At 41.8% G+C, this 23887-nt stretch overlaps 2 protein-coding genes and 1 long non-coding RNA gene across 3 annotated transcripts in view; 2 read left to right on the top strand and 1 right to left on the bottom strand.

Annotated features, from left to right (window-relative positions):
- The first annotated feature begins 36 nt into the window (after positions 1-36).
- LOC131878965 (amiloride-sensitive sodium channel subunit gamma-2-like) lies at positions 37-7653 on the top strand. Its single transcript, XM_059225138.1, has 2 exons — positions 37-196; positions 6259-7653. The coding sequence occupies exons 1-2, from the start codon at positions 77-79 to the stop codon at positions 6457-6459; spliced, it is 321 nt and encodes a 106-aa protein (XP_059081121.1). The 5' UTR covers positions 37-76; the 3' UTR covers positions 6460-7653.
- LOC131878867 (uncharacterized) lies at positions 6937-12125 on the bottom strand. The gene is made up of 3 exons (XM_059225010.1): positions 11975-12125; positions 9473-11896; positions 6937-9405 (listed from the first exon to the last, which is right to left on the bottom strand). Exons 2-3 carry the CDS (start codon positions 11733-11735, stop codon positions 8225-8227), a joined length of 3444 nt encoding a protein of 1147 aa, XP_059080993.1. The 5' UTR covers positions 11736-11896; positions 11975-12125; the 3' UTR covers positions 6937-8224.
- A 7260-nt stretch (positions 12126-19385) lies between these two features.
- LOC131878971 (uncharacterized) overlaps positions 19386-23887 on the top strand; it is a 10808-nt gene continuing 6306 nt past the window's right edge. The window contains exons 1-2 of the long non-coding RNA XR_009373079.1: positions 19386-19449; positions 19763-19888. This is a non-coding gene — a long non-coding RNA (uncharacterized LOC131878971). The remainder of the gene's footprint in view (positions 19450-19762; positions 19889-23887) is intronic.

The following is a 23887-nucleotide window of genomic DNA, read 5'->3' as shown; positions in this document are numbered from 1 at the left end:
TGTATTACGAATGAAAAAAATCATTCCATTTCAGCCCCAACTAGCCGGAGAGCTTGGCTATTCAATTAAACATATCATGGAAAGGTCTGATGAGGGATTCCCAGTCCAACAGAAGATTCAAGAAAATTACCTGAAAGTCGACGTCTACTACCAAACTTTCAACGTGAGAAGCGTGTCCGAGGTCCCGCAATATTCAGTAAGTCAATCGACCAAGTACTCAGCGGTTATTTAGACGAAACTTTTTGTTATGGTGGGAAGGTATTCGGCAAATGTGTCTTTTCTGCAATTTTGAAATGCAAAAGTTGTCCAGTAGTTTATTATTTCCTGCTTTGCAACATGGAATCAATTAAATGAAAATTTTCTAACCACCGATCACAACCCATACCATAAAGTAAATGAATATGTCCCTTCGATTACCTTCAGTTTCGATACAACTTTTTTTGCTTTGATCGCAGATTTTGACCTTAGTTTTGTATGTGCCAATCCCAACACATTGGAATACAGGTGTGTAATCTAAAAGATATTTGTTTATCGCTAAAAGGGCTTTGAGGCTGAAATCCCGCGGAGCGAGTGTCGTTTTCTTGGCGTCAACAAATCGTACTTTTAATTGCTTGCGCAGGAAAATAATGACTATTTTATAATTTATGAATAATTTAATTTTTGCAGGTTAGAGAACATAAGTTCAATTTCACTATGCAGTTGAATAAATGCAAAAGTATTTTAGAGCCGATCGCTTTGCACTCAAAGGAAACCTCAAATAAGGAGAAGATGGTCATCAAAATTTTAATTAGAACAATAACGAAGGGCATTTGTAGAGTTATGATTGTAATGTGACGTTTGACGAGTGCAGCAATTTACTGTGTGATCACAAATCTTGTAAGCTTTACATTAGTCTTTACATAGATTAATTCGGCATCAGTTACATAAAAAGAAGTAAAAAAAACATTTTTTCCCAAGTTTATAATACTCATATTCTGACCCATTCATTGAGTTTAGTCTATTTCAATGAAATATGAACTCGATTGTTCGAGATGTACGTAAATGTTTGCACTGATTTTAGATTAAATTGATCATTTTGAATCAAATGATGAAGAGTCCTTGAAAAAAGAACACTCTTATTTTTGCCACCAAAACTACATAATGAGTAACTTGGCCAATCGATTGTTATTCTTCAGAAATCAGTTTTAGTTTGTATCTATGCTTTCGATCTTGTTATTCTTAGGCAAATCCTCATTGTCCATTTGACGTAATTTCACTTTTTCTATGAACAAAGCAATGGTAAAACTTAACGGGAAAACTCATTACCTAATGACAAGGTGGCAGGTAAAAAGTGAAATTCAAGTAATCTGTGGTGATATCTACACACATTTAGAACTTAAAGTGGTATCATTTAAACAGTAGACAAATACCAAACATTTCACATGGGGGCTTTTACAAGTTCTACTTGTGTCGAGAAGCGCATGGCGTTTTATTTTTTCCATTTGAATTCCTTAAGCAAATGGCTTTCAAATACTGCAACGCATTTAATTTTAGCTGGAATTATTTCTCGCGTTTTTATTTGAAAGTTATTTCGCTGGCGTTTCCCTCAAATGTGCGTTTTTATTCCGTCGTGTCCCTTTACGTATCAAGATTATTCGCCGGAATTAGTTTTCGCGGAAAATCTTTCAGCGCGAAAACCGCAAAAATTAATTGCTTTACAGTATATCGTGTCAATGATATTTTTTCCATGTCTTGAAACCATCTGAGGATACCTTTCTGAGAGATTCCCCGCTTTTTGATATTACTCATCATACAAAAACAACTGCTGTTTGGCGACCAACTTCCCGATATGATTGAAGGTCTCTTGGGAATAAAGCAGACCTCGACCTGCACCATCTTAGGTCGCGGTTTTTGTCGATCGATCGACATCCACCTTCTAAACACGGACAGGATAATTGATCCAACAATATTTGAACAGTGATCAAAAACATTCTTGGTCGTTTTCTCGGATCCTCTTGTTGCCGACAAGAAGGAAGTGAAGGGGGTGGTTGGATCGTGGAGTTTTCAGCTCTTCGTCGAATCCGGCTCAATTAATCACCATCAATGTTGAATAAACTTGTTCAGAGCTCTTCGGATTGAGGAAGTGAACATGAGGTCAACCCCGAAATCCTCTTAATCCGATCCCATGGGATAGACCACGGACTTCTAGAGATATGGGTTGTACCGGAAGCATAAATTTCTCATCTCCTCAGCCGTTCACTTTATTCCAAATAGGCACTTCATACGAACACAAGATCTTATTGAATAGATGAACTTGGCCAAATTTGAGCCCAAAATTATGCTTAGGGAACTCAGGAGATATGGTCAAAGTTATGTAGTGAACACTTCATGAAATTCGAATTTTCGGGTGGTTCTTGGTCAGCTACATAAGCTGTTCACAACATAACTTTGAAACAATCCACTTTACAGGAAAATGATATAAAGATGACTCACCTTTAATTGAGATGATCTACATTTCTCATTTTTTTAACTGTAATTCGTAAAGTGGCTCAGTGTGGCTATGACCACGAGCAGGCCGATTTGACGGAAAGCTCGTTTGCAGTCCATATTTCTAGAAGTCCGTGGATAGACACAGAGAGGACTTCCGACCTATTTTTGGTAGTTGGAAGCTCAACTCGGGGTATTTGCTGAAGAGGGTCTGTTTTCACTCGGAATACCCTTTAAAGACAGGGTAGTCCAACAATATGAGTTTAACCCCCTTAACTTCGAACTTGAACTCTTTTTGTTAAAATTCGACCATGTCGTTGGCATCTATAGAACTTTGGGACATCATTTTTTTTTTTAGCTTAATGTCAAACCATTTGTTCTTGCTATGAATAGCGTGCCAAATGCAAAACTCGCTTTCAGATTTCTCAAAGAAAAGGGATGTTTTTTTCGTAAGTGTCTTCTTCGGATGGATGAACATGGTTGGATAAGGAATGGATCAATTTACATGACACACATTACATTGTCAGGATCGTACGTACCAGACTACTATTTTCAAGTAATTTTGAATTAGCACTAAAATCACATTTACTGATTGAGATTACAGCAATATCTTGGTTAGTATTTGATAGCAAAGTGAAACAACCCTGTACAGTACATAAGTCAACAGACAGAAGTAAAGGCGATTAAGTGGTTGGGATTAAAAAGTATCAACAGATTGATAAATGCAACCACTTCACCTTTATTATTTACAAAAATTACTGTTGTTCTCGGTGAAACAACATAGTCGTGGACCTTTGCATTCTCCTTATGCTCTAATTTAAAAAAAAACTGAGCAAGTAACATTAAGGAAATAACGGGGATTCGCATTGTTTATTTCATTCCTCGATATCCAATGTCTCGTGTAGGTTCCGAGAAGCAAACGTAGAAACAGAAGATGCATATACCTTACTATAATGTATCCTTGGTTGTGCAACTTATTGCGTAAGTATTCTGAAATAATGAATGCACCATCAACTTTTTCCGGAGATCTTTTAAATACTACGTTGGTAAAGTTACTCACTCGTTCGACCTCAGTTGGGAATATAACATGAAGTAAATGACCTTATGCGTCAGAAACATAAGGAACATTTCTCCCTCATGTACAACTCTTGGCAGTCTGGTTTTATAAGTTTTGTTGAAATTGACAAAATGGACTCTTCAATTCGAACAAAAGTAGAAATGAGGGTATATCAAAAATAATGGACCATGTTCCTTTGTTCGAGCTAAAGAGAGAGGGTTTTAGGCAAAATTCCTTCAACGTGTTCAGATGGTTCAGATGGTTCAGATGGTTCGGTAAATGACTCAAGATCATGCAACTTCATTGAGAGGTTTCAGCATCATTTCGTTACTTATTGCGTAAATCTCGCACAAGTCAGATTTTGACATGTCATGCGAATCGTTGGATTGAACACTTGTTTCCTTGGGGCAAAATGAATGATGGCCATTTTTTTCTTCTTTTTTTGTGCGGACTTCCTTACCGCTACCGGGATTGGAATCCCAGCAGTTCAAGACGAGAAGATTATTCATTTTACTTGGCTTTTATTTACATATATATTATTTGATCGACCCACGAATTGGAGTTGGCTAATCTGGCTAATCCTTGAATATAAGGCTGATCCGGAATTTTAGTCAAAAACTTATCCAAGTCTGACTTAAATCCTGCTATTGGATCAACGCCTACAAAAGCCCTACGAATATTTGAGGGCAGCAAATTGAACAATGAAGGAGCCCGAGAAAGAAGAGAGTTGGACTTCATTGTTTTAACTAGCCTGGATTCTCGAGGGCTTGAAGGTGCTCTCAAAACGCACATTAAGCCTCTACGGTCACTACGATTGACCCTAAATCCTGGGTTGGGACAAAGCTCATGAATGCTTTTGAAAACGTACAATATCAGATACCTTTCGTACCTTCTCTGAGTACTGTACAATCCCAACCTTTCTAACCTCTCCCAATACGAGAGCTCTCTCATATCTTCAATGTTCCTAGTAAAACATCTTTGGACCTGCTCGAGCTTTTGCAAACCTGCCGAACTAATTGGAGCCCAAATGGGAGAGGCATATTCAAGATGCGGCTGAACAATCGACTTGTACAGAGTTAGCATCGTGACACTATCTCTGGACTTAAACGTGCGATATATCCAACCACATGTTTGAAAAGCCTTACCAACTTTCAACTGGATATGCTCATCGAACTTTCCATTATCTTGGAGGACTACACCTAAATCCTTCATGGATGAGACCTGCTCAATGTCCTTACCTTCATCATCTAATAGTGGAGTGTCTAATGGCGTCGACCCAAAGGTCATTGAACGGAATTTCATCCCATTCAGTGCCATGTTACTCGCAGCAACCCAGGAGTAGATTTGGTCTAGGACCTCTAACAGACAACCCATTTATGGGTACATTTTGAATTTTAAAATCAAGGTGCCGCAGAATCGAGCACAAATGAATAACAATGTATGGACGCATTTTCTATGTGAAACCTAGCCCCTCACCATCGGGTTAGTGTCAAAAAGTGTTGGGAACCTGACCTTTCCGGAGGTGATGTCCGGACACAAGCTGTCCTTCTCGGTCAAGGACTTGCTAACACCTTATTGTCCTTGACCCGACGTCCCCTCGGAATATTGGTGGTCATGGACCTTTGTCCGGCTCCCGGCCAAATGCCATCAACGATGGGAGCTGACAAAAGATCTGTTCAATCTGGCCCATTCTCAACTTTGCAATGACCAAGAATTTCATCATTTACCTCTACCTAACTGTATTTTGTACTGACTGTGATACCCCTCTTCACTTTATTCTTTACACTTTATTCATGGGCATTGAACCAACTCCAGTCAGTTTTTTTCTGTGATATCACACTTTAGTCACCTATTTCACGCTCCTGACCGTTCATTATTTTATTCTTGTTTTAAGGTGTTTATTGTCAAAAATCGAATCTACCATCGACACTCCCATTTGTAGGTTCCGATATATATATTGTAAATGTTCCGTGTTTCCCGCCTTTTTCGCCTCTCTACCAGTTTCTCGAGAATGCTCACAATTATTCGTAAGGAGTAATAAAAGGTATCAACACGTGTGTTCTGTCCTCCCGATATATCTCTACATCAAAACTAACATTTATACGATATTCATTTGACCACTTTTATATAGCATTATTTTAAACCGACAAGACCAAAAGTCGCAATTAAGTACTATACTAATAACGAGTTAGCCTCGTGATGAAAGAGATATGTTATTACATATATAGAATATCATTCCAGCACATTCTTATTGGTCCATTCACCCGTAGATTACGCATATTTTCTTCAATTTTGACAGTTGTTATCCAAATACATTTTGAAACTCATTAAGAACCGCCGGTCCAATTTCAAAATCTTTCGAATAATAAATACAGCTTAACAACAAAGAAAAGAATAGTTTTCAAAATTGAAGACAAGATGAGCAAGCCCCCAATGATTGTACCAATTTAATTTTTTGAATAAATTTCTCAAGGTGTGTTTTAAAGTGTCCCTTATACGTTTTTCAAGAACGTAATAGCTCGCTGTGTATAATTTCAAAAAATACCCATAAGTGTGCAAACATCTATTCCTAACCAATGAATGGCAGGGAAGATATGCGTGCAGTTGCAAGCAGAATTAACTCACAGATTTCAAATCTAAAAAGTACGCTCGTCTTAGGTATGAACCCAATCTTTGTGGAGCATATCGTGTGAGAACAAATAACGAATACAGTGGATGCAAATTTTTCTTTTTAGGGAGACTCACTATTTGCTGCATTGGGCGGAGCACTCTCCTTTTACCTGGGCGTGGCCATCGTCATTGGCTTCGAATTAGTGGAGCTCTTCGTTTTGGTGTTCGCCTCAATCTGGAGTCACCAAACCCAATCACCAAAGAAGTCCTTCATGAAGAACTCGGACGCTCTGGAAAATAATCGGGCGATATTGAAAGCCCAGTAAATGTCATTGTATGTAGTCATGTACTTACGTCAAAAAGTTCGGCTCATTTTCGAAACTCATTTTCTTGGTCTAGAATAACTCACATTGTGTCAGCTCACCAATGTATCGAATGCTCGTAACTGCACGCTTACCATATATATCTATCTGTCTATATATAAACGGACTTGATTCAAATCTCAGACATACGTTCACCATCCTTGGAATACACCTTCCAAACCATTTTTCATCATGAATGTGCTTGCTGTCTTCTTGGCTGTGGCCACTTTGGCTCATGCCGAAGACTTGTCTACTACTGCTACTTCTAACCAGAAGTATATCTACTTTACTTCGGATGGTGGTCCTAATGGCGGCACGCCCCATGTTCTCGATGCGGCCCTCGAAGCCGACATCAAAATGACGTTCTTTGTTAATGCCGAAAACCTAGACTTATCCAGTTGGAACCCACGGCTCGAGCATCTGAACCAGAAATCCATCCAACGAATGGTCTTTGAAGGTCACGCAATGGGAGATTTGTCCTTCAATCATATGGTTCACAATTCGGATGAGGGCCAGTCCAACCCCATCAATACGTATCGAAACATCTCGGATATCGACTACTTTGGAGCGATGAACGTCAGACCCTTGGTCCGATTCTTCACCGGCAAGAAGATTGAACGCCAGCAATTCGGCCGTGTCGTGATCACCATGTCCAAGTTGGTCCGTCTGCCCCACACCGATCATTGGAGAGTGAACATGACCAATGGGGACGTGATCAAGCATAATTGCCATGCCTGTACCTTGCCCAAGGCCTCCAACGATATCGCCATCGAGATTGCCGACGAATTGTACAACCGAGGTCGGTCTGTGTTCGGCTGGGATGTGGAGTGGCAGTCCAATTGGGGACGTGGTCTTTCCACAACCTACCAAGAGTTCATGGAGAAGGTGGTGAAATTCAAGAAAGGGTTCCTGGCCACCAAGGGAGGTCCCAACAAGTTGGTCGTGTTGACCCACGATCATGGGTTCATCAACAATCGGGAAGATGCCGAGCAATACGTCTCCTTCTTCAAAGCGGCCAAAGCGGCTGGATTTGAGTTCCGCACCTTGGATACATTCCATTCAGATTGATTCGCTCTCTGAATTTGCCATGTTTCTGTGAACACCCATGTTTTGATTGGGTGGCTTGACGACAATAAACATGACGACTCGTATATTTGATTTGAAAGTGGTATTACTAGGTTCACTTTTTCTTGGGATGATTCTGCACATTAAGACACGAGCACAGACCTTTGAATGGATTGTTATTGCTCTTGGTTTGAAACATCTGATGGAAATTCACATCGTTAACCGAAGAAGCAAAATGGACGCCAATCGTTTTCATAAATGGTTGCAAACTTTAAAATAAGATGCATTTATAACTCTCCATTCCGAATTGCTTCTAAAAACTGTTGAATATTTTCTTCGGTTACGGGAATATTTTCAGCCTCGAAATATTTCTGTATATCATCGAGGTAATGCTCTAAATTGGCGGGCTCCTCTAGAAAAGTCTCTTGCTCCACAAACCATTTAGTAACTGTTACTAACTCCAAGTGATCCATCAACACTATAAATAATAGGCAACCAAGTATTTGACTGATTCGCAACGCTATCGTCATGTTGTTCCACCGAATAACTACTGGACTCGATGCGAACAAGTGTTAAATCACCTGAATAAAATATTTTAGATTACTAACAGATGAAATAACGCTACTTAGCTTGTCTTCCCACCCGAAACATATGTTGCTTTATTTCACGAGGAAGAAACGCCAACTGCCAAGCTAACCGACCCGGAAGCATTTGCGTTCATTACGACCAAGGTATTCTTACTACCAAGGGCCACGAACCCCGCCGCAGAATCCTGGATTAGTAAATCCAAATCCGAGTTTAACTCTCCGGTTTTGGCACAAAAGCTTCCAACAGTGGTTGTTTCCAAAGCTCTGGCCGCTTTGAATGACTTCACGGCTCCAAATACTGCGTGTTTGTCCATGGGATTCCAACATATGGGACGCCCATTGGCAGGGATCGACTTGCGGGTACTGTTCAAGGGGCTCAGGTCCACTCCGGTTTCTTGGAGAGTGAAATTTGTTGGATCCACTCGGAACACTTTGGCGGATGATCCACTCATGGCTAACAAGAGAGATCCATCAGGGGAGAAATCGGCTTGACGTGGAGATGCGATCGAAGCACTTGATATCGCTTGGGAGCTTTGTCGGATGTCGTACAAGGCAATGGACTCGTTCATGAGGGTCGAAAAATAATTATTGTTCTGGGGATAAATGCTTGTAAGCGTGAAGTTGGGATTCAGATCAGGATCGTTCAATAGGGGCTCTAAGATGCCACTTCGCAGATCCAGAAGAGATATGGCCATTGGCAATCCACGAGAAACAATTAGCTCGTTTTCGTTTCGATGAGAGAAGTACTTGATTTCATAGTGTTCTTCGAGGGTACCGTGATCGAACCATTTTAGTACGGGTGCAACTTTTTGGGCAGTCAAATCGATGGATCGCATAAAACCATCGAGACCGCTCGTGACGATGCGATTCGGATGGATAAATGCGGTTTGGCTAAGAAGTCCAACATGAGGATGAAAACTGCAAGATCGTGCTGTGCTTGATCCATTTGAGTCTGAAGACCGCAACCAAAAGTGAAGAGAGCCTTCTCTGTCTCCAGCGGCGAGGAGATCCAGGTGTTTGGACGTGGGCCCAATTGCCAAGCAAGTGAGCCTTTCATTGGTCAAACTGATGTTTTCGGTCACTTTAAACACTCCAGAATAAGGCACGTGGGGTTTTCCGTTGTGGGAGGAGGACTCTTCCAAATCTTCGGCTAATTCTTGTTGAAGACAACTGAGGAACTTGCGCTTATTTGTGAAAGGAACTCCTAGCGAAGCTAGTTCGGTTAGATTTAAATCCACGCTCGGAATAAAGACTTCATCTGAAAGGATAAACACGATATTCATGACAATTCTACTAACATATCCATGAACTCTGCTCCCTCACACCTTTTTTCATCTGATGAGCCTTTCGTTCTAAAGCTGAACCTTGGTTTCGAATGACTCTTTGGGATTTTTCCCTTAGCTCAACTTCTTTTTTCTTGGGAGCCCGTTTCTCGGGTTCGGGCTTGAAAGATTCGAAATTCAGTTGCTTGAAGAGGGCCAGCCTTTCCTGGATGTTTCTAAGTCGCATGGCTTCATAATCGGACATATCTTGGGTCTTCTCTCCGGTTTCGAGTTGCTTTTCTAACGCATTCTTTTTGGGAGCCTGAGGCTTGGTCACTTCAACTTCTTCTTTGTCCTTGATTCGACCGACCTTGCTTTGAAACGAGCGAAACGCCAGCCCTAGATCGAAGCACGCTTGAGCAAGGGGGATTTTTCGGTCTCGCACTCGTTGAATCATTTTGTTCACATGGTGCTCTTCATAGAAATCGCCCTCCGGATTCTTGGCTAAGAACTCTTTGATTGTCGAGGGGAATGACTCCAAGGGAATGGCCATCTTGCAAAAGTTGGCCACCATCATTTCGGGAGATACGCCCAAGTTGGTGGCCTTGTCGTAAAGGATGGCTTGGGTATTTTTCGCACTAGTTTGGGAGTCTTCATTGAAAATGGATTCCATAGCTTGAAAGACGATCCTCTCCCGCCAGAAATCGTCGGCGGTTTCGTGCTTCTTCAAGTATTTTTCATATCTGTAGTCCGGCGTACAATCGAGAACACTATTGGATTGCTCTTCCGTGATATCTTTCCACGAGAGAAGACCCAAACATCGGCCTTGATAGCATTGCAATAGGCTTTGAATCTCAGGCATTTGTTGTAAAGTACTCTTGTCTCGGTGATACTTACACAGGTTCAGAATGAAACCATCCAGTGAGTTCCCTTGATTTAAAAGAAATTGAAAGCGAAATGCTTTCAAAAACGCCTTGATTACCGTGATGTCACACGTAAACGGATTCACAGGAGGCTGAAGTCCATGGCAAAAGGCCACGAATGGGTCCAATGCCTTAGTCCCATACTTGACATATTTGGCCAAGGTCCGTTGATTTTTCTTCTCATCATGCTTGCTCACCTCGCTTTTCCTTGGCAGCATTAAAGTCCTCATTAACCCGCACTTGTCTTTGGGCGCTAAAGAAGCTGTGTTGAGAATCATCCGCTTGGCTTTGGTCAGGTGGGTATTGGAGAAGAATCCGTAATTGCGCAGGAATTGTAAAAAAGCCGTTATCGAGTGGCCCGTGGGATGAAACGGATCCATGTCTGGCCAGAAATCTACGACATATTGAACAAACCATAGCCAATACTTGGCTTCCTTGGATCTACCATGGGGGGTCATAGTATAGCCCGATGTTTTAAATTTCCGATTACAAGCCGAATCCATGTCAATGGTGCTAATCACTTTGAAGTCAGATATTAGGGGCTTGCTCGCCTCTCGTCTCAACTTTTCGTCCTCGGATGAACTGGATGAGCTCTCGGATCCGACATCATCCGAGTGCTCCGAACCCTCCTCGTCATACTCTCGACTTCGAGCCCGCCTGGCTTTCCTACTCTTCTTGAGGCGTTTTCTTCGCTTCAAGGGCATCATAGAATCGTCAGATTCATCCTCAAAAGAGGTGTAAGCATCGTCATCATACCTCACCTTGCGATCCCGCGTGGATCGTCGCGGTAAATCATACACCCTAGAATCAAAATCTTGGCGCCTCTCTCTCCGGGTTGACTGGGGCTCAACCTCTTCTTGCACACGAACGGTCTGGCCTTGCATGGTGAGGGTCTTTGTCCATGACTTGGGTGCCTTGACCCGGCCGGGAGTCCATCGCCTGACCTGATCTGCATTCAAAAACCTCAAGGATACCCGACATTTGGGCCACTTTAACCTTTGAACCGCCTCGCAATCGCTATCGCAAAATGGAGCCAATGCCAAATCCGTGTCGGTGGATGAATCATCCGAAGGATCCGCCCTCTGTCGCCGACGAACTTTAATTGGAGTATCTTTCGGGGACCGAGGACGGGTTTTCGGCCTACCCCGCCCACGTGAAGGGCCTTGTTTCAATCCCTCACTCCCAGTGGACGTCGTTAGTGTTTTTCGAGGCCTGCCTCGTCCCCGGCGTTGGCTAGGCTTGGCCTTAGCATCCCATGGGGCAACAACAACGGGGGTCTTTCCGGCGGCATCCTCACTTAGTTCCACGATTTCCGGCCGAGAAGAGGAATCCGAAAAATCATCGCTGTCAAGTTTGACCACCGAGATATCGTCCAAGTCCATGGATAATAAGACTCCAGGCATGTCAGACCATGAGGAACAGATAGCAAGATCGGGATGGCATCCGGATAATACCTAGATAGTTCAAAATGTAGAAATATTCAATGAGAGAATTAAGGGAATGGTTTTCCAGTTTCGTCAGCTGAAATCATCCGGGTCAAGGCTGATTGATGAGCTAGGGAATCCTAAAACATGAAGTTTTGACATTTAGATCGATTGGGAGTAGAAGCCACCACAAATGACCGACCACCACAAATAAATACCTGGAGCCACAAGGATTTTGTATTCCACACGGTTAATGCATGTTCACTAGCTCTGTCCGATTTGTATTTATATCCCAATTTCGTTCTCGCTGAGAGGTTTTTTACCGCCAGAACCATTAGGCCACGGTACTCTGTTCAAGGTGATCACCCAACCTTTGACAATTGCCAAACCCGAAATCACAAATCTCCGCTTAGAGACTAGCCGAACATGGCATGAGTTTGAGACAGAAAATGTGTATTAAGTACCATGAAATATTGTCAGTCTTAAACTGATAAATGGGACAATGTCTTCCACCTCGGATTTAGCATATCAGTAGCCTCAGGACTATCAACTAGCGAGGCCATTTTGAGTGGCTCAGTTTCTGAACATAACTTTGATAGATTTGCAATTTAGCGGGTTTATGATACAAAGAGGGGCGTCATCAGCCTTTTTCTTGGCCAATGGTGGATGGGTGTGTTGAGAGGCTTTTTCTTTGTCCATTTTCGGGATACATGGATTTGTGTCCGTTGTGTTGAACGATGGGCGGGCATATTGTGAAGAACTGCCAAAAAGAGTGATGGTCGATGTTTGGGCGCCTTGTTCTTGAAGGTCATGGCCCTATCTTGGGACACGGTTCCATGCCCTTGGAATAAGAAAGTTCTTGGTCAAGACGGTTCCCCATTTACGTCAAGTACATAAATAGAAAGAAAAGAACAACATCAACTCACACAACAACACCATAACCGAAAGAGCCTTGTCAAAGGGTGGGCTGTATATTTCATTTTTTCACTGGGCTTCAAAATCTAAAATTGCCAATAGGCTTGGTTTCCCAAATCTTAATGGCAAATCAAATCCAAGTAGATTTAACCACAGGGCCGATGATATCTTCAAACTGGAAATTCTCATCAGTATTGAATTTGAAATGTTTTGGAATCCCTCGGCGAGTCGCATTTTAATCTCCGAGACCCATGCGGGAAAAAGGTATTTGCATTTTAAACCCCCTTCGAACCAATTTAGGACGCTCGTTATGAAGTTTTTTGTACGAAACGGGATTGGTACAGATCGGCATTTATTTGATTCAGGCCAAGTTAATTGCACTTGCTCAAGTCCTCTTCGGGAGAAAAAAAATGTGCATTTCTATTAGAGAAAAGAGCCATCTTGTCATGACTGCCATCAGCGTTTTATTGGCAACACTGCATGAACGTTGAAAAGAACTTGGACGCGGGTAATTCAAATGTTCGTTTGAGGTCGAACAGTTTGGGGCATGAATAGGAGGAATTGTATCCGATCACACAGGGAGGGCCATCAAATTTATCTAGCTCAATCGTGCCTCGTCTATGGTTACCCATAATCAATTGATCAATTCAATTCGTATCCCCATTAGGGATCATTTACCGCCCTTAAAGACTTGGATTGGTGTTTGCCCTAAAAAGGAAAGCCAAACATATCCAACCTGTACCATGGACACGGCTTTCGCATAACCAGGTTGTTACAATGTACATAGATCGCTCAAATCTTCAAAACAACTGTTCCATCGAATTGTTACTGGGATGCACAACCCCAAATATCTTCCCCTTCCCCGTTGACTCTAGTCTTGCCTATCAGCGAGACTGATCCCCTGGGGGCTTCAGAAATGCGCCAACTTCAAAGATCGGCAAAGCCCTCCGATTTCTGGAGTTCTTTGATTGATTGTAGAGTCTTTAAGAAAGTCAGCTTCGCCATTGAAGACAACCCAGCCTCCCTAGAATGGATCGAGGGTAGACCCCACAAACACGAGTTGTAGGGTGGAAGACGGAAGACAGAAGACGGAAGAGGGATGATAAGAGCCGCATTTCATCGGTGGCAGCAGACCCTTCCAGATTCAAAGATGACAATGCCATTGTGCTTTGGATCTCCTCAGTATTTCCACCGAACCTGCGGACCACAGAGTCATTCATTTGGTGCTTGGAAGACCGAATCGACTTGATCCAAAGGCTTAAACGAGCGGTCTAATAAATAACTTAACCGCATTCGTACACGCAGCAGGCACATCAGATTCCCACCCCTTGGGCTTTTCAATCAGGAAAAGGGAATGGACGAGAAATATTACCCACTTTCGTCGACACATGAAACCAAATCAAGATCGGAGGGTTCCTTCCTGGCTTGGCAGAAAATCAGCACTCACTGTAATAAAAAAAATGCAAAAACATCCATTCTCTTCCAGTTATTCATCCTTGTTCTGCGATTGAAAGATTTAGCTCGATATTGTGGGCAAATTGAAAATCGATCACAGAAACCCATTGAAAATTGAACCTGAGGAAGAAAAATCCCTTTTAGTGCACCTGGTTTCCCTAAGAATCTATCTCCCTTATTGGCCACGACAGGAGTGGTTAGGAAAAAAGGGGGGAGGCTGGTTTTTGGACTCCTATAAAAAGGCGTCTCCTCCCCCTTGTCAATTCTCCGTGTGGAGCAAGATGAGGAGCACCCTCCCAGCTTTTAGAGACCCTGTTTCAAATGACATCTCGTGGACGAAAGTGCGAAATGTTCGACCAAATGGAACGATCGTATGGGCGATTGGGGCCAAAAAAGGCACACACTCTCTAGCACATTTATTCGAGCTTGCACCTAGAATACACATTTCTCCTGTTTTTAATAGCTATGTCTCTCTTAAGAGCAGCTATGATTGCTTTCCATGGTACGTACCTTGAAAAAAGAAAATCCGTCCAGGCACATTTATTTTGAAGTGATGTTAAGACAGGTATCAATGAAGACATAAGCATCAAATTTGCAATAAAAAAATCCAATATATTTTGATGGGCTCGGACATGTCGTATATCCTGACACATAAATTCGTTCCTATTGACATTAGCGCTCTCGTTGATGTTGCCCTTGGAGTGCCTAAAATACAACAAGCCATGAGACTTGTTCCATGGTCTTGGACAATTGGCATTCTCGAAGCAAACCCTACTCTGACAATGTCACTATCGTTCTTTAAAGCATGATGCTCATTTGATATGTATTTCCTCCCATTTTTGTTGGCTGCCAACGTCTCTTTCAAAGCAAAAAAGGAAATGGCTTCACTTCGAGTGATATTGGCCAGTTATGAATGGCTCGATGCCTTTAGATTAGATATGGTGGAAGAAAGAGTAAACTGGGAATTTTGGTATGGTTATTGGATATTTTCGATACTGGATGGTTAATTTGGATTTAACATGTGGCCGGTCTTTCGGCTTCATCCACAACAGGCTGCCACAAGAGAAACCTTGGAAAAGAATTGGCAACCCTGAAGCCAGAAATACTGAAAGCCATAACTTGTAGAGTAACATACCATTTTCCAAAACCAAAGATATTGAAAGAGAGCAAGCATTATTTGGTATTAACAACATCTTTTGCGGATCTACTGGATATATATTATTTAAAAAATGAATTTCGGTGTCTGGATGTAAGCTGAACATTTATTGGAAGGATGTATATTCATGCATTAAAAATTGTTTATCTTAAAGGGTGCTAAAATTGAAGCTCCCAACAAGAGATCCTAAAATGAATACCAACAATTTATTATTAGAGTCAGTCATCATATCCAAGGGAAAGGAGTGATTCTGACGTGCAAACCCTCATTAGATTACATTCGAGCCCTCTCCGTAAACATGCTATAGGACAAACATAATAACCACTGTGTGAACAACCTTGAAATGTTATTCCTATTATCTGTGACGTTCCCATGGCAAATATGACGACAAATCGCAAATGCGCAATCACACGCTGAATAATATAGCTGAGAATGAATTAATCACGAGAAATAGGATACAATATCGTATCGAGACCTTCCAACAGCCTGGATAACAACCCATATTTTGTGATGTTGTTTTTTGTTGCAAGACCAAATAATTCATTCATACACTCCATCCCAAACCAAGATTGTACATAATCTGAAATGGGCGACTTGAATTGACTTTTTCGATGAACCGACTGATCATATCAGATTAGATTTGCGAGTACACACCCGCATAGTGCTCAGTCACCTTCCATTATTATGGCAGTTTCGAAGATAAAACAAAGAGGGTAGAGTACATACTTCAAAACGAGTCTTTACAGCCCTCTTTTTTTCGGTTCATTTCTTAACGGCCCACATCGAGAAACTTGGGGCGTGACCAAGGGAGTGCTTTGCAAATGCAAGGCTCTATTTCCATTTCTTGGATCATTACCCGGTAATGAGAGGGAAACAACTCTACCCTAGTCTCCGTACCCCCCTACGTTTTTCACCCCTCTGGGACTTTGGGACCTTTCTGTCCAGTACCCACCAATCATCCTGGTTTGGGCTGCAAATGAAATATCAACCTCCTTTGCCGGCCGAGTGTTATATTTACTCACCATAAAATGTGCAACATTAACTCTGTATTAATGGAGCTCTCGTCCAACAGAGAGTATCCTTTCAGGTGCTACAAGCTCTTTAAGAGTCCTTTCAGACATCCAGACTATGTGGTCATTCAGACCTTGAATGCAGGGATCAGAGGTGCTCAATATTTTGAATAGGGGATGAGAACCACCAGCTAATATTTCTGACCACGGTCCTTTTGTACATATCTTAGAGATTACATTTTATTGGTAATAGAAGCGAAGGTTTTCTGCACGGTAAAAACACCCAATCAATACATTGAACGTAAAAATTGTTTCGTATGTTTTGAATGAAGCGAGTAGTACTCAGAGACATTTTTTTAAAGAACATTTTACAAAGAGAGAAATTCCTCAAGAGAGAAATAATAAGCAAACAAAAAACTCTGAGAAGCAAAATACACAAAATACGTATTGGGAAATGAACACCACTGAATGAATTTTCGGTTACACTCCATGGATGTCCGATCACGAATTCTACATAAATTTTGAAACCCGATTAATTGTTAGTGAGATCCTGCACAGGCGGTTTTATCATAGTATCTGGAGGGCCCATGGACCTATGGCAAATGAAGGACAGATAATAACAGGCAAAAATAATTGCCAAATAGGACCAGGAGAGCACATGATGGAAGCTTGGTTGGTTTTTAATTCAGCGTCTTCAGGAAATGTTTTTGTTTGGGTTGATCCTGAGAGTTTGCTAGTCCCTTGAGGTCTCAACCGTCAAATTCGGATACAGCAGCGACTACCCCTCCAATGATGCGAACCAAATGGAAAGGAAACTGACTCTGTCTCTGACTGCTACTGACTGAGTAGCGTGCTGGTCAATTTCTTACCAACGGGCTATCATTGTTGGGTCGTTATAAAAGGAGCTGAGACAATTAAGGGGGGATCAGTCGTTTCTGCATTCTCGCCAGAGTAAGATCATCCACAACATTATCTTCTATTTCATCATCGTCATGAAGCCCTTCGCCGCTCTCCTGGCTCTGTCCCTCCTGGCCGTGGTCTCTGCCAACGCCAATCAGAAGTTCATCTACTACACCTCTGACGATGGCATCAACGCTGGCACTGCCAAGATCATGGATGCAGCCCACGAATCCGGGGTCAAGGTGACCTTCTTCGTCAACGGCAACTCATTGGATGCCAGCCATTGGGGACCGGGGATTGTCAAGGACAATATCCGCTCCTTCATGCGCATGATCCGAGAGCAACACGCTATTGGCGATCACTCGCTCAACCACATGGCCCACAACTCCGAGACGGAACCCGCCGATGGCCGCAACATCTATCAAAGCTTGGACGACGTCAAGTACTTCGGCAAGAGAAACATGGCCGTGTTCGCCAAGATCCTTCAATCGTTGGGACTCACCATTGCCCAAACCAAGGATGTCATCACTCCCATGTCCAAGATGGTCCGCATGCCTTTCGTCAACAACTGGAGAGTCACGATGGCTGATGGTCAGCCTCCCATCGATTTCACCTGCCGTAATTGCATTGTGCCCTATAAATCCGCCGAAATTGCCGCTGATGTGGCTGATGCGCTCTTCAAGGGAGGCAAGCAAGTTTTTGGCTGGGATTTGGAGTGGCGGTCCACCTACGGCGATGGTCTCGTTAACACCCCGGAGGAAGTGATGAATGCGGTGCGCAAGATCAGCCAAGGCGTGAAAAAGGCCAAGGGTGGCCCCAACAAGATCGTCATCCTCAACCACGACCATGGGTTCTTGTACGGTGACGAACCCAAAGAAGCTCTGGGCAAATTCTTTGAAATGGCTAAGAAGGAGGGATATGAATTCCGTACTTTGGCCACCTATGCTACTGACTAATTCATGTTAATCTGTTTATCAAGAATAAACATTCACCTCGCCATGAAGTTTTGTTTGGCCAAGTTTTTTTCCTCTGAGAACAGCTTCACTGAAACACAATGCAGTACCGAATTGTTAATATAAATCACAAGTAATAGCTAAGTATTGTGGATTAAAGACATGACCTTTTTAGGTGAAGTTTCATTTTCATCATAAGAAAAATAGTTTGGCTAAATTGGGGTTCCACATCCACCTGAAAGAACTCTGAAGACGTACTCAAAGTTAGGTTGTAATGATGACACGAGATTTGAATTTTCGTCCCCCTTTCGGCCAGCTGTGTAAGCTTCAATGCCATTTCACAATTGAGCATTTCAAAAGTGACGCCTTTTATTGCAATGAGCCATTGTTTTAAATTTATGAATTTGTTGTAAAGCCGAAAACCCGCTCAGAGTCCATATTTCCTGACGACCATGGTTAATCTATCAAAACATCATTATTGTGCAAAGAGGTAATCTGTAAAGATTCCAGAGAGCATTATTCTGTATGTAGTTTGTTGTTAGACCGTTGCAATGGGTGTCAAAGAGTACGATTGTTTGAAACATCATCGAATATTTGCTTGAAGAGTACTTCTTAGTGTATCCTTAATGACGAGTAATTTTGTTCATTTAAGAACCTGGAACAATAAATGGTATTTTCTTTCAATTCTCTGATTTCTTTCTGACTCTGATTTTTCAAAACAATGAAGAGCTAGATTATATAACCAGCGGGTGAAAAAGAAGAAGAACACAAGTAGGCTCCGTGGCTCTTTCTTGAATCTTGCCTCCATGCATTAGACAGAACATATCATTAATTATTACCAATCTATCTCTATTGAAGAGTTTTAGTCGTTTGTCACAAGCATGTTGCAGTATACTGTAACGCATACATTTTTGAGACGTAATATGATACTCTAGCCCAATGGTATCAGTAGGTCAAGTCTCTGTCATAAACCATCTAAAACCTTAACTTCTTGTCCAATAACAAATGTTTGTAACTGACTGTGTTAGTGTTGGGTTTCTGAAATCTGTGGTCGATTCTCCAACAATTAGGGATGGTTATCAAGGGTCTAGGTGATTCCATTATTTTCTTACTGCCAGCGGCTAAAAGAGTGTGGCCAGTCATAGTTGCCTGGAACTAGTTTTGACTCTTATGCTTTTTTCGCTTGATTCTACACAACCATGGCCTGAATCATGAATGCTGAGGTTTTGAATCAAAACAAAGGTGCCTAAGTACACTTTTCATTGTAAGAACATCAATTTTACATCAGAGAGACTGAAGATAAGGTAAGTTGTAACGAATATTTGTGTCACGCTGCCGTCATGGCTAGGGGTACCCCGGGTGCTTCATCACGGAAATCCCAAATCAGACTGAAGAATTAGTAATGAAAGAGGGGAATGTGAACCTAGGAAAACATATGGGTATCTTTTCTTTCAGGCTGAATTTTAAGAAAATCTGACGCGAGCGCCACCTGGTTGATCGGACATAACTAAAATACTAAAGGGGAAAATACTAAAGTTTTTTTGATAGTGAAACTAGCAATACATCAGATTGCGTTAGATGATTGCGGTTGTTAAAAGGGCAAGATTTTCTTTTTAGGAAATAACGCAAAGCGCCCGTCACCGTGTCACCAAGGCAAACAGCGCAAGGCCGAATTGGTATCACTATTTGAGTGAGACGGAAATGGCAGGGAGAATCTTGCCAATCTAAAATCCAGCAGTTTGTGTAAGTTGGGAAATAATGATGGACGTGATTTGATTGAAACACCGATCATCAGAGTGGAGGCCAAATGAAAGCGCTGCCGACTGACCCCGAAACAAAACAAACAATATTCTTGGTTTAGATACAAAGCACTTCACATGAGTTTATCTCCAAACTTTTTCTTCGGACACTTGGATGGAAATGTTCTTTTGCCGCGTCATATGGTTGATTTTCTGGGTTGTTCATTTTTACACACCAATGTAAATTGGAACCAAGCAACGAGGGTTCAATTGGGTGGAAGGTACGAGCGTAGCTGCATAATTCAAATGAGGCGTAAAATTGCACCCATTTCGACCAACCCTCAGATACCCACCCACTATAATCTCATGTCTCAAACAGGAGAAATTGCTCTCAAGTTCGAATGGGATATTGTTATTGCAATTCTGGCAAAACGAATCGTTACATATTCATAGGGCGTCGTAAGTAAAGTTTTACCACCCCCATCTTGGGCAAAATCCGGAAAGTGTGCTCGTTCCTTCTTTCCTTTGGCTATTTGCTTCAACCTTTCTCTGCCTTCACTTGGCCCTCTTCCCCTTTCTTTTATGTCGCTTTTTGGCATTTCCAGCAATATGGGGAGAAACGGGGAAAGAACAAAACAATCTCTTAAGGGAGGAATTCCCACTTTTAAAAGAAACTTTTCCAAGAGAAAATTGGAACACGGGTGCGTTTGTACTTCAAATAAAAAGAGGTTGTTACTAAACGAAGCTGCAGTTCCTGTTTCTCCTCCCCTCGTCTCTGAAGGGTTGCTCCAAGTTCTTTGATCCGAGTTTCCAAACTTCTGACCCTCTTTCATTCAAATGGACTATTCCTTGATTTTTCAAGTTAAGACGTTCGTATGCAAGTTTTTTGTCGGACCAGGTTAACTGTATCCCATCAATCCCAACTCGTTCCATGTCAGCCCAAGTGGACCGTTTGAAGCCCAGCTATGTCCCCGTTTTTCTTCCCTTTGGTTCCCGTCTAAATTTGCTCACCCTCTTGAAAATGACAGACCGCGTGTTGACAAGTGAAGTGGAGTGAGATTTCTTTTGGGAACATCAAGATACGACATACTAGCACTTTATATAGTACTGTGTGTTCCCTACATTCCCTACACTCAACTCTCACCACAATTTCAGCCCTTTTCATCCTGCAAAAGATCCCCAACACCAGATACTCACCAGTCAGGGTGGTGGGAAAAGGGTTCTTTGTCAGTCACCTCTTCAAATTTTTTGGTACCCGCCGGAATCACCGTTTATGGTGGCACTATTTGTTAGGTCCGCTTTGACAGATCTGGGTCAGAAGGCGGGAAACTCTTCCGGTGGCTTTCTACAAGTAATGAGATATAATCATAGCACCAATCCTCCGTCGACTTTCTAGCTTCCTCGTTACCTCTAGCCACTAAAGGCTAGCTAGCTTCTTGAGTATGTAGAGATACAGGGTGTTCAAGATGTCAATGATCAATTGTGTCGCCAATGAATCGTGACTGAAAATTTGCATTTGCAACGACTTAGAATGGGCGTCATATCAGTTGACTTGAAAGCTTGAAACACGTTTCTTTTGTTAATTAAATGGCTTTGCTTCAAAACGTCTTGTCGTCAATAACCTGTAAGACACGTTTTGGGACTCCAAATGATTAAGCTAACCGAGGATTTTGCGAATTCATTCAGCTTTTCAATGGAATTCAGTTTTTTTGTGTGTTTTTGTCTTTTCTTCATCTTTTTCAAGCTTCGACCCAAAGCGGGTAGACCTTTCCGTCTCTTTTGAAGCACCCTGCGTGTGAGTGTGAATGGATTCAATGGACACACTTTGCGAGCACTTTTAAGTAAAGATAGTATGTAAAAGATAACCTAGCTTCTTCTTGTATTAGAACCTTAATTTGGACAGCACAAGTATGTTATAGGAGTTAATCTAATGCAATGCAGTAGAGACATATGTCATCAACATGGATGACACTGTTTCTTTGCCATTAATCGAAAGCTAAGATCCACTTGTCCCACAAAGGGCACAATTAAAGGAACATAAATTAAAAACAACGCGTTTAAGGGCTTTTCCCAACAGTCATTTTTTGAGTGCAAATATCATCCAAAAACAAGGAAAATAGGGTTGCCAGGCGCAACTTGGCTTAGGCCATCACCTCAGTATGGCAAATGCATTACTGATAATTGATAAATGTAACTGGTTTGGCCAGTATTCAGGTCATCCTTGCCATTACGCCAACTCATTGGTTAATCACCACCACTACCACCACCACCACCGCCAACTTCACCCCGTTTGTGACCGTCCTCGATGAAAGCGAGGCCGTCGAGTTTCGTCCTTTTTCATCACAATAGAAAACGGGGACATTTCCTTTTTGATTTACGCCCGTATTTTGCGGGGAATGGCAAACATTAACTTTGGACGTCGTTTCCTTGTTCAGGAAATGCAGGTACCAAAGATACTTAGGGCTTTTGATTGAGGCTTTCCACCTTCCAAAGCATATGATTGTTGTGGCAAAACATGCATGCAATACTTGAGAAACATTACATTGACGCACATATCCCCATCTCCGTTTCAAGGTATTCTTTCGGGGCAGAAATGATGGTGTTCTCGGGATTTTTTGGTCCTCCTTCGAAACGAATAAATATTTGATACTACTTTCTCTCTCAAACATAGCAGGCCCTACAAGACTAAAAGACGGCCGCAAAAGTTTGGTTTAGGGGGAAAAACTTTGATTGAGGAACAGAAAGTGTGTGACAACGTCCAGAACAGAAAATCCTCGACATTAGTTTTGGAAACGTGAAGCTTGAAGGCGTTCCATTAATCAATGAATTGCTTCCGTCTAGCTAAACGCTCCATTACATATGAAGCCGAGAGGCAAGCAACTCCGAAGCATTTAGCATGACAATTAAGTGTGACTTGTTTGGACTCGCTTGAAATGGGCCAATAACTAGAAAAGTAGAAAAGCAGAATTGAGCAAAAACATGCGTGTCCCAAGTTCCATGTTTCTCTGTCCGTCGCCACTCGGTGTAAATGGGGAAATTGGCTTGCTAAATAAAGGGCCCTTGGGGATATAATACATATTGTTGGTTATACAGTACATACTCGTCTCGATGCAATGCAAACTGCAAATTTGGGTCAGTGTGTCAGCGTGTCTGAGCGCACGATGAAAGAAGGACCACGACCCTCATTTTTGCATTGGAGGCTTTTCATTCTGCTCCCTCTAAAAGGGTATTATTAGGGGCAGAAACCTTAAGCGGAAAAGCTCGAACGGCCATTTTGTGTTTTATTTTTTACCGATATGCGTTTTGTTGTATTTCATTTCATCCCCTCAAAGAAAATCGCTCGAAAATAACGAAGTTGTCTGTTGTCTAGTGTTTTTATTAATTTTTTCCGAAAGAGTTCTTTAGTAATTAAAGCTCTTCAGTCTTCTTTTTAACAGGACGGGTAAATGGCTAATGCAACTAATTCGACGTCGGCTTATAAATCGTTTTGAGTCCTCGTCAGAGAGTAAAATACGTATGTTTCTAAACAGGGAACTAACTTGGCTATATCAGGCCAGGTCAATTCAATTTTACCTGAAATGTAGTTGAATTTTTGTACCTTAACAAACTTGCATCCATTTCTTGTCTGCTGAGACAATCTGAATTGTTTGTCCTAAAACACCATTCTCTAGCCAGTATGCTTTAAGAGGTGTTTCAGAATGATCAGCTATATCGAGATCTGAAAATGCCATGAAAATAGAAGCAGACGTGTTTTTTCATTATCATTCAGGGCTTTAGACATGCCCGACTGTTTGACCAAAGTGATTACTGAAGTGTTTTTTTTTAATCTTTATATAGTATTGATGATAATGACGTAATAATGTAGATGATTTTTATTGGTTGCTGACAATATGAACAAAAAATTCATGATGGAAAATCGTCTGAGAAAATTGCAAACTTCTACAGCCGTAATTTGAACACACTTGAGTCTCTGAGATGAGGAAAGTTGAGAGCTTTGGAATAA

This window comes from Tigriopus californicus, chromosome 1 (genome assembly GCF_007210705.1).
Source record: "Tigriopus californicus strain San Diego chromosome 1, Tcal_SD_v2.1, whole genome shotgun sequence".
NCBI classification, from domain to species: Eukaryota; Metazoa; Arthropoda; class Copepoda; order Harpacticoida; family Harpacticidae; genus Tigriopus; species Tigriopus californicus.
The sequence above is the reverse complement of the archived record's forward strand: the minus strand, read 5'-3'. Positions and strand labels throughout refer to the sequence as shown.

Bases quoted from the DNA above. Each gene is read 5' to 3' on its own strand.
- LOC131878965 (XM_059225138.1), top strand. From the start codon at position 77: ATGGAAAGGTCTGATGAGGGATTCCCAGTCCAACAGAAGATTCAAGAA. The intron at 197-6,258 runs GTAAGTCAATCG...TTTTCTTTTTAG, and splicing joins CCGAGGTCCCGCAATATTCA to GGAGACTCACTATTTGCTGC.
- LOC131878867 (XM_059225010.1), bottom strand. From the start codon at position 11,735: ATGCCTGGAGTCTTATTATCCATGGACTTGGACGATATCTCGGTGGTC. The intron at 9,406-9,472 runs GTGTGAGGGAGC...TTATCCTTTCAG, and splicing joins GGCTCATCAGATGAAAAAAG to ATGAAGTCTTTATTCCGAGC.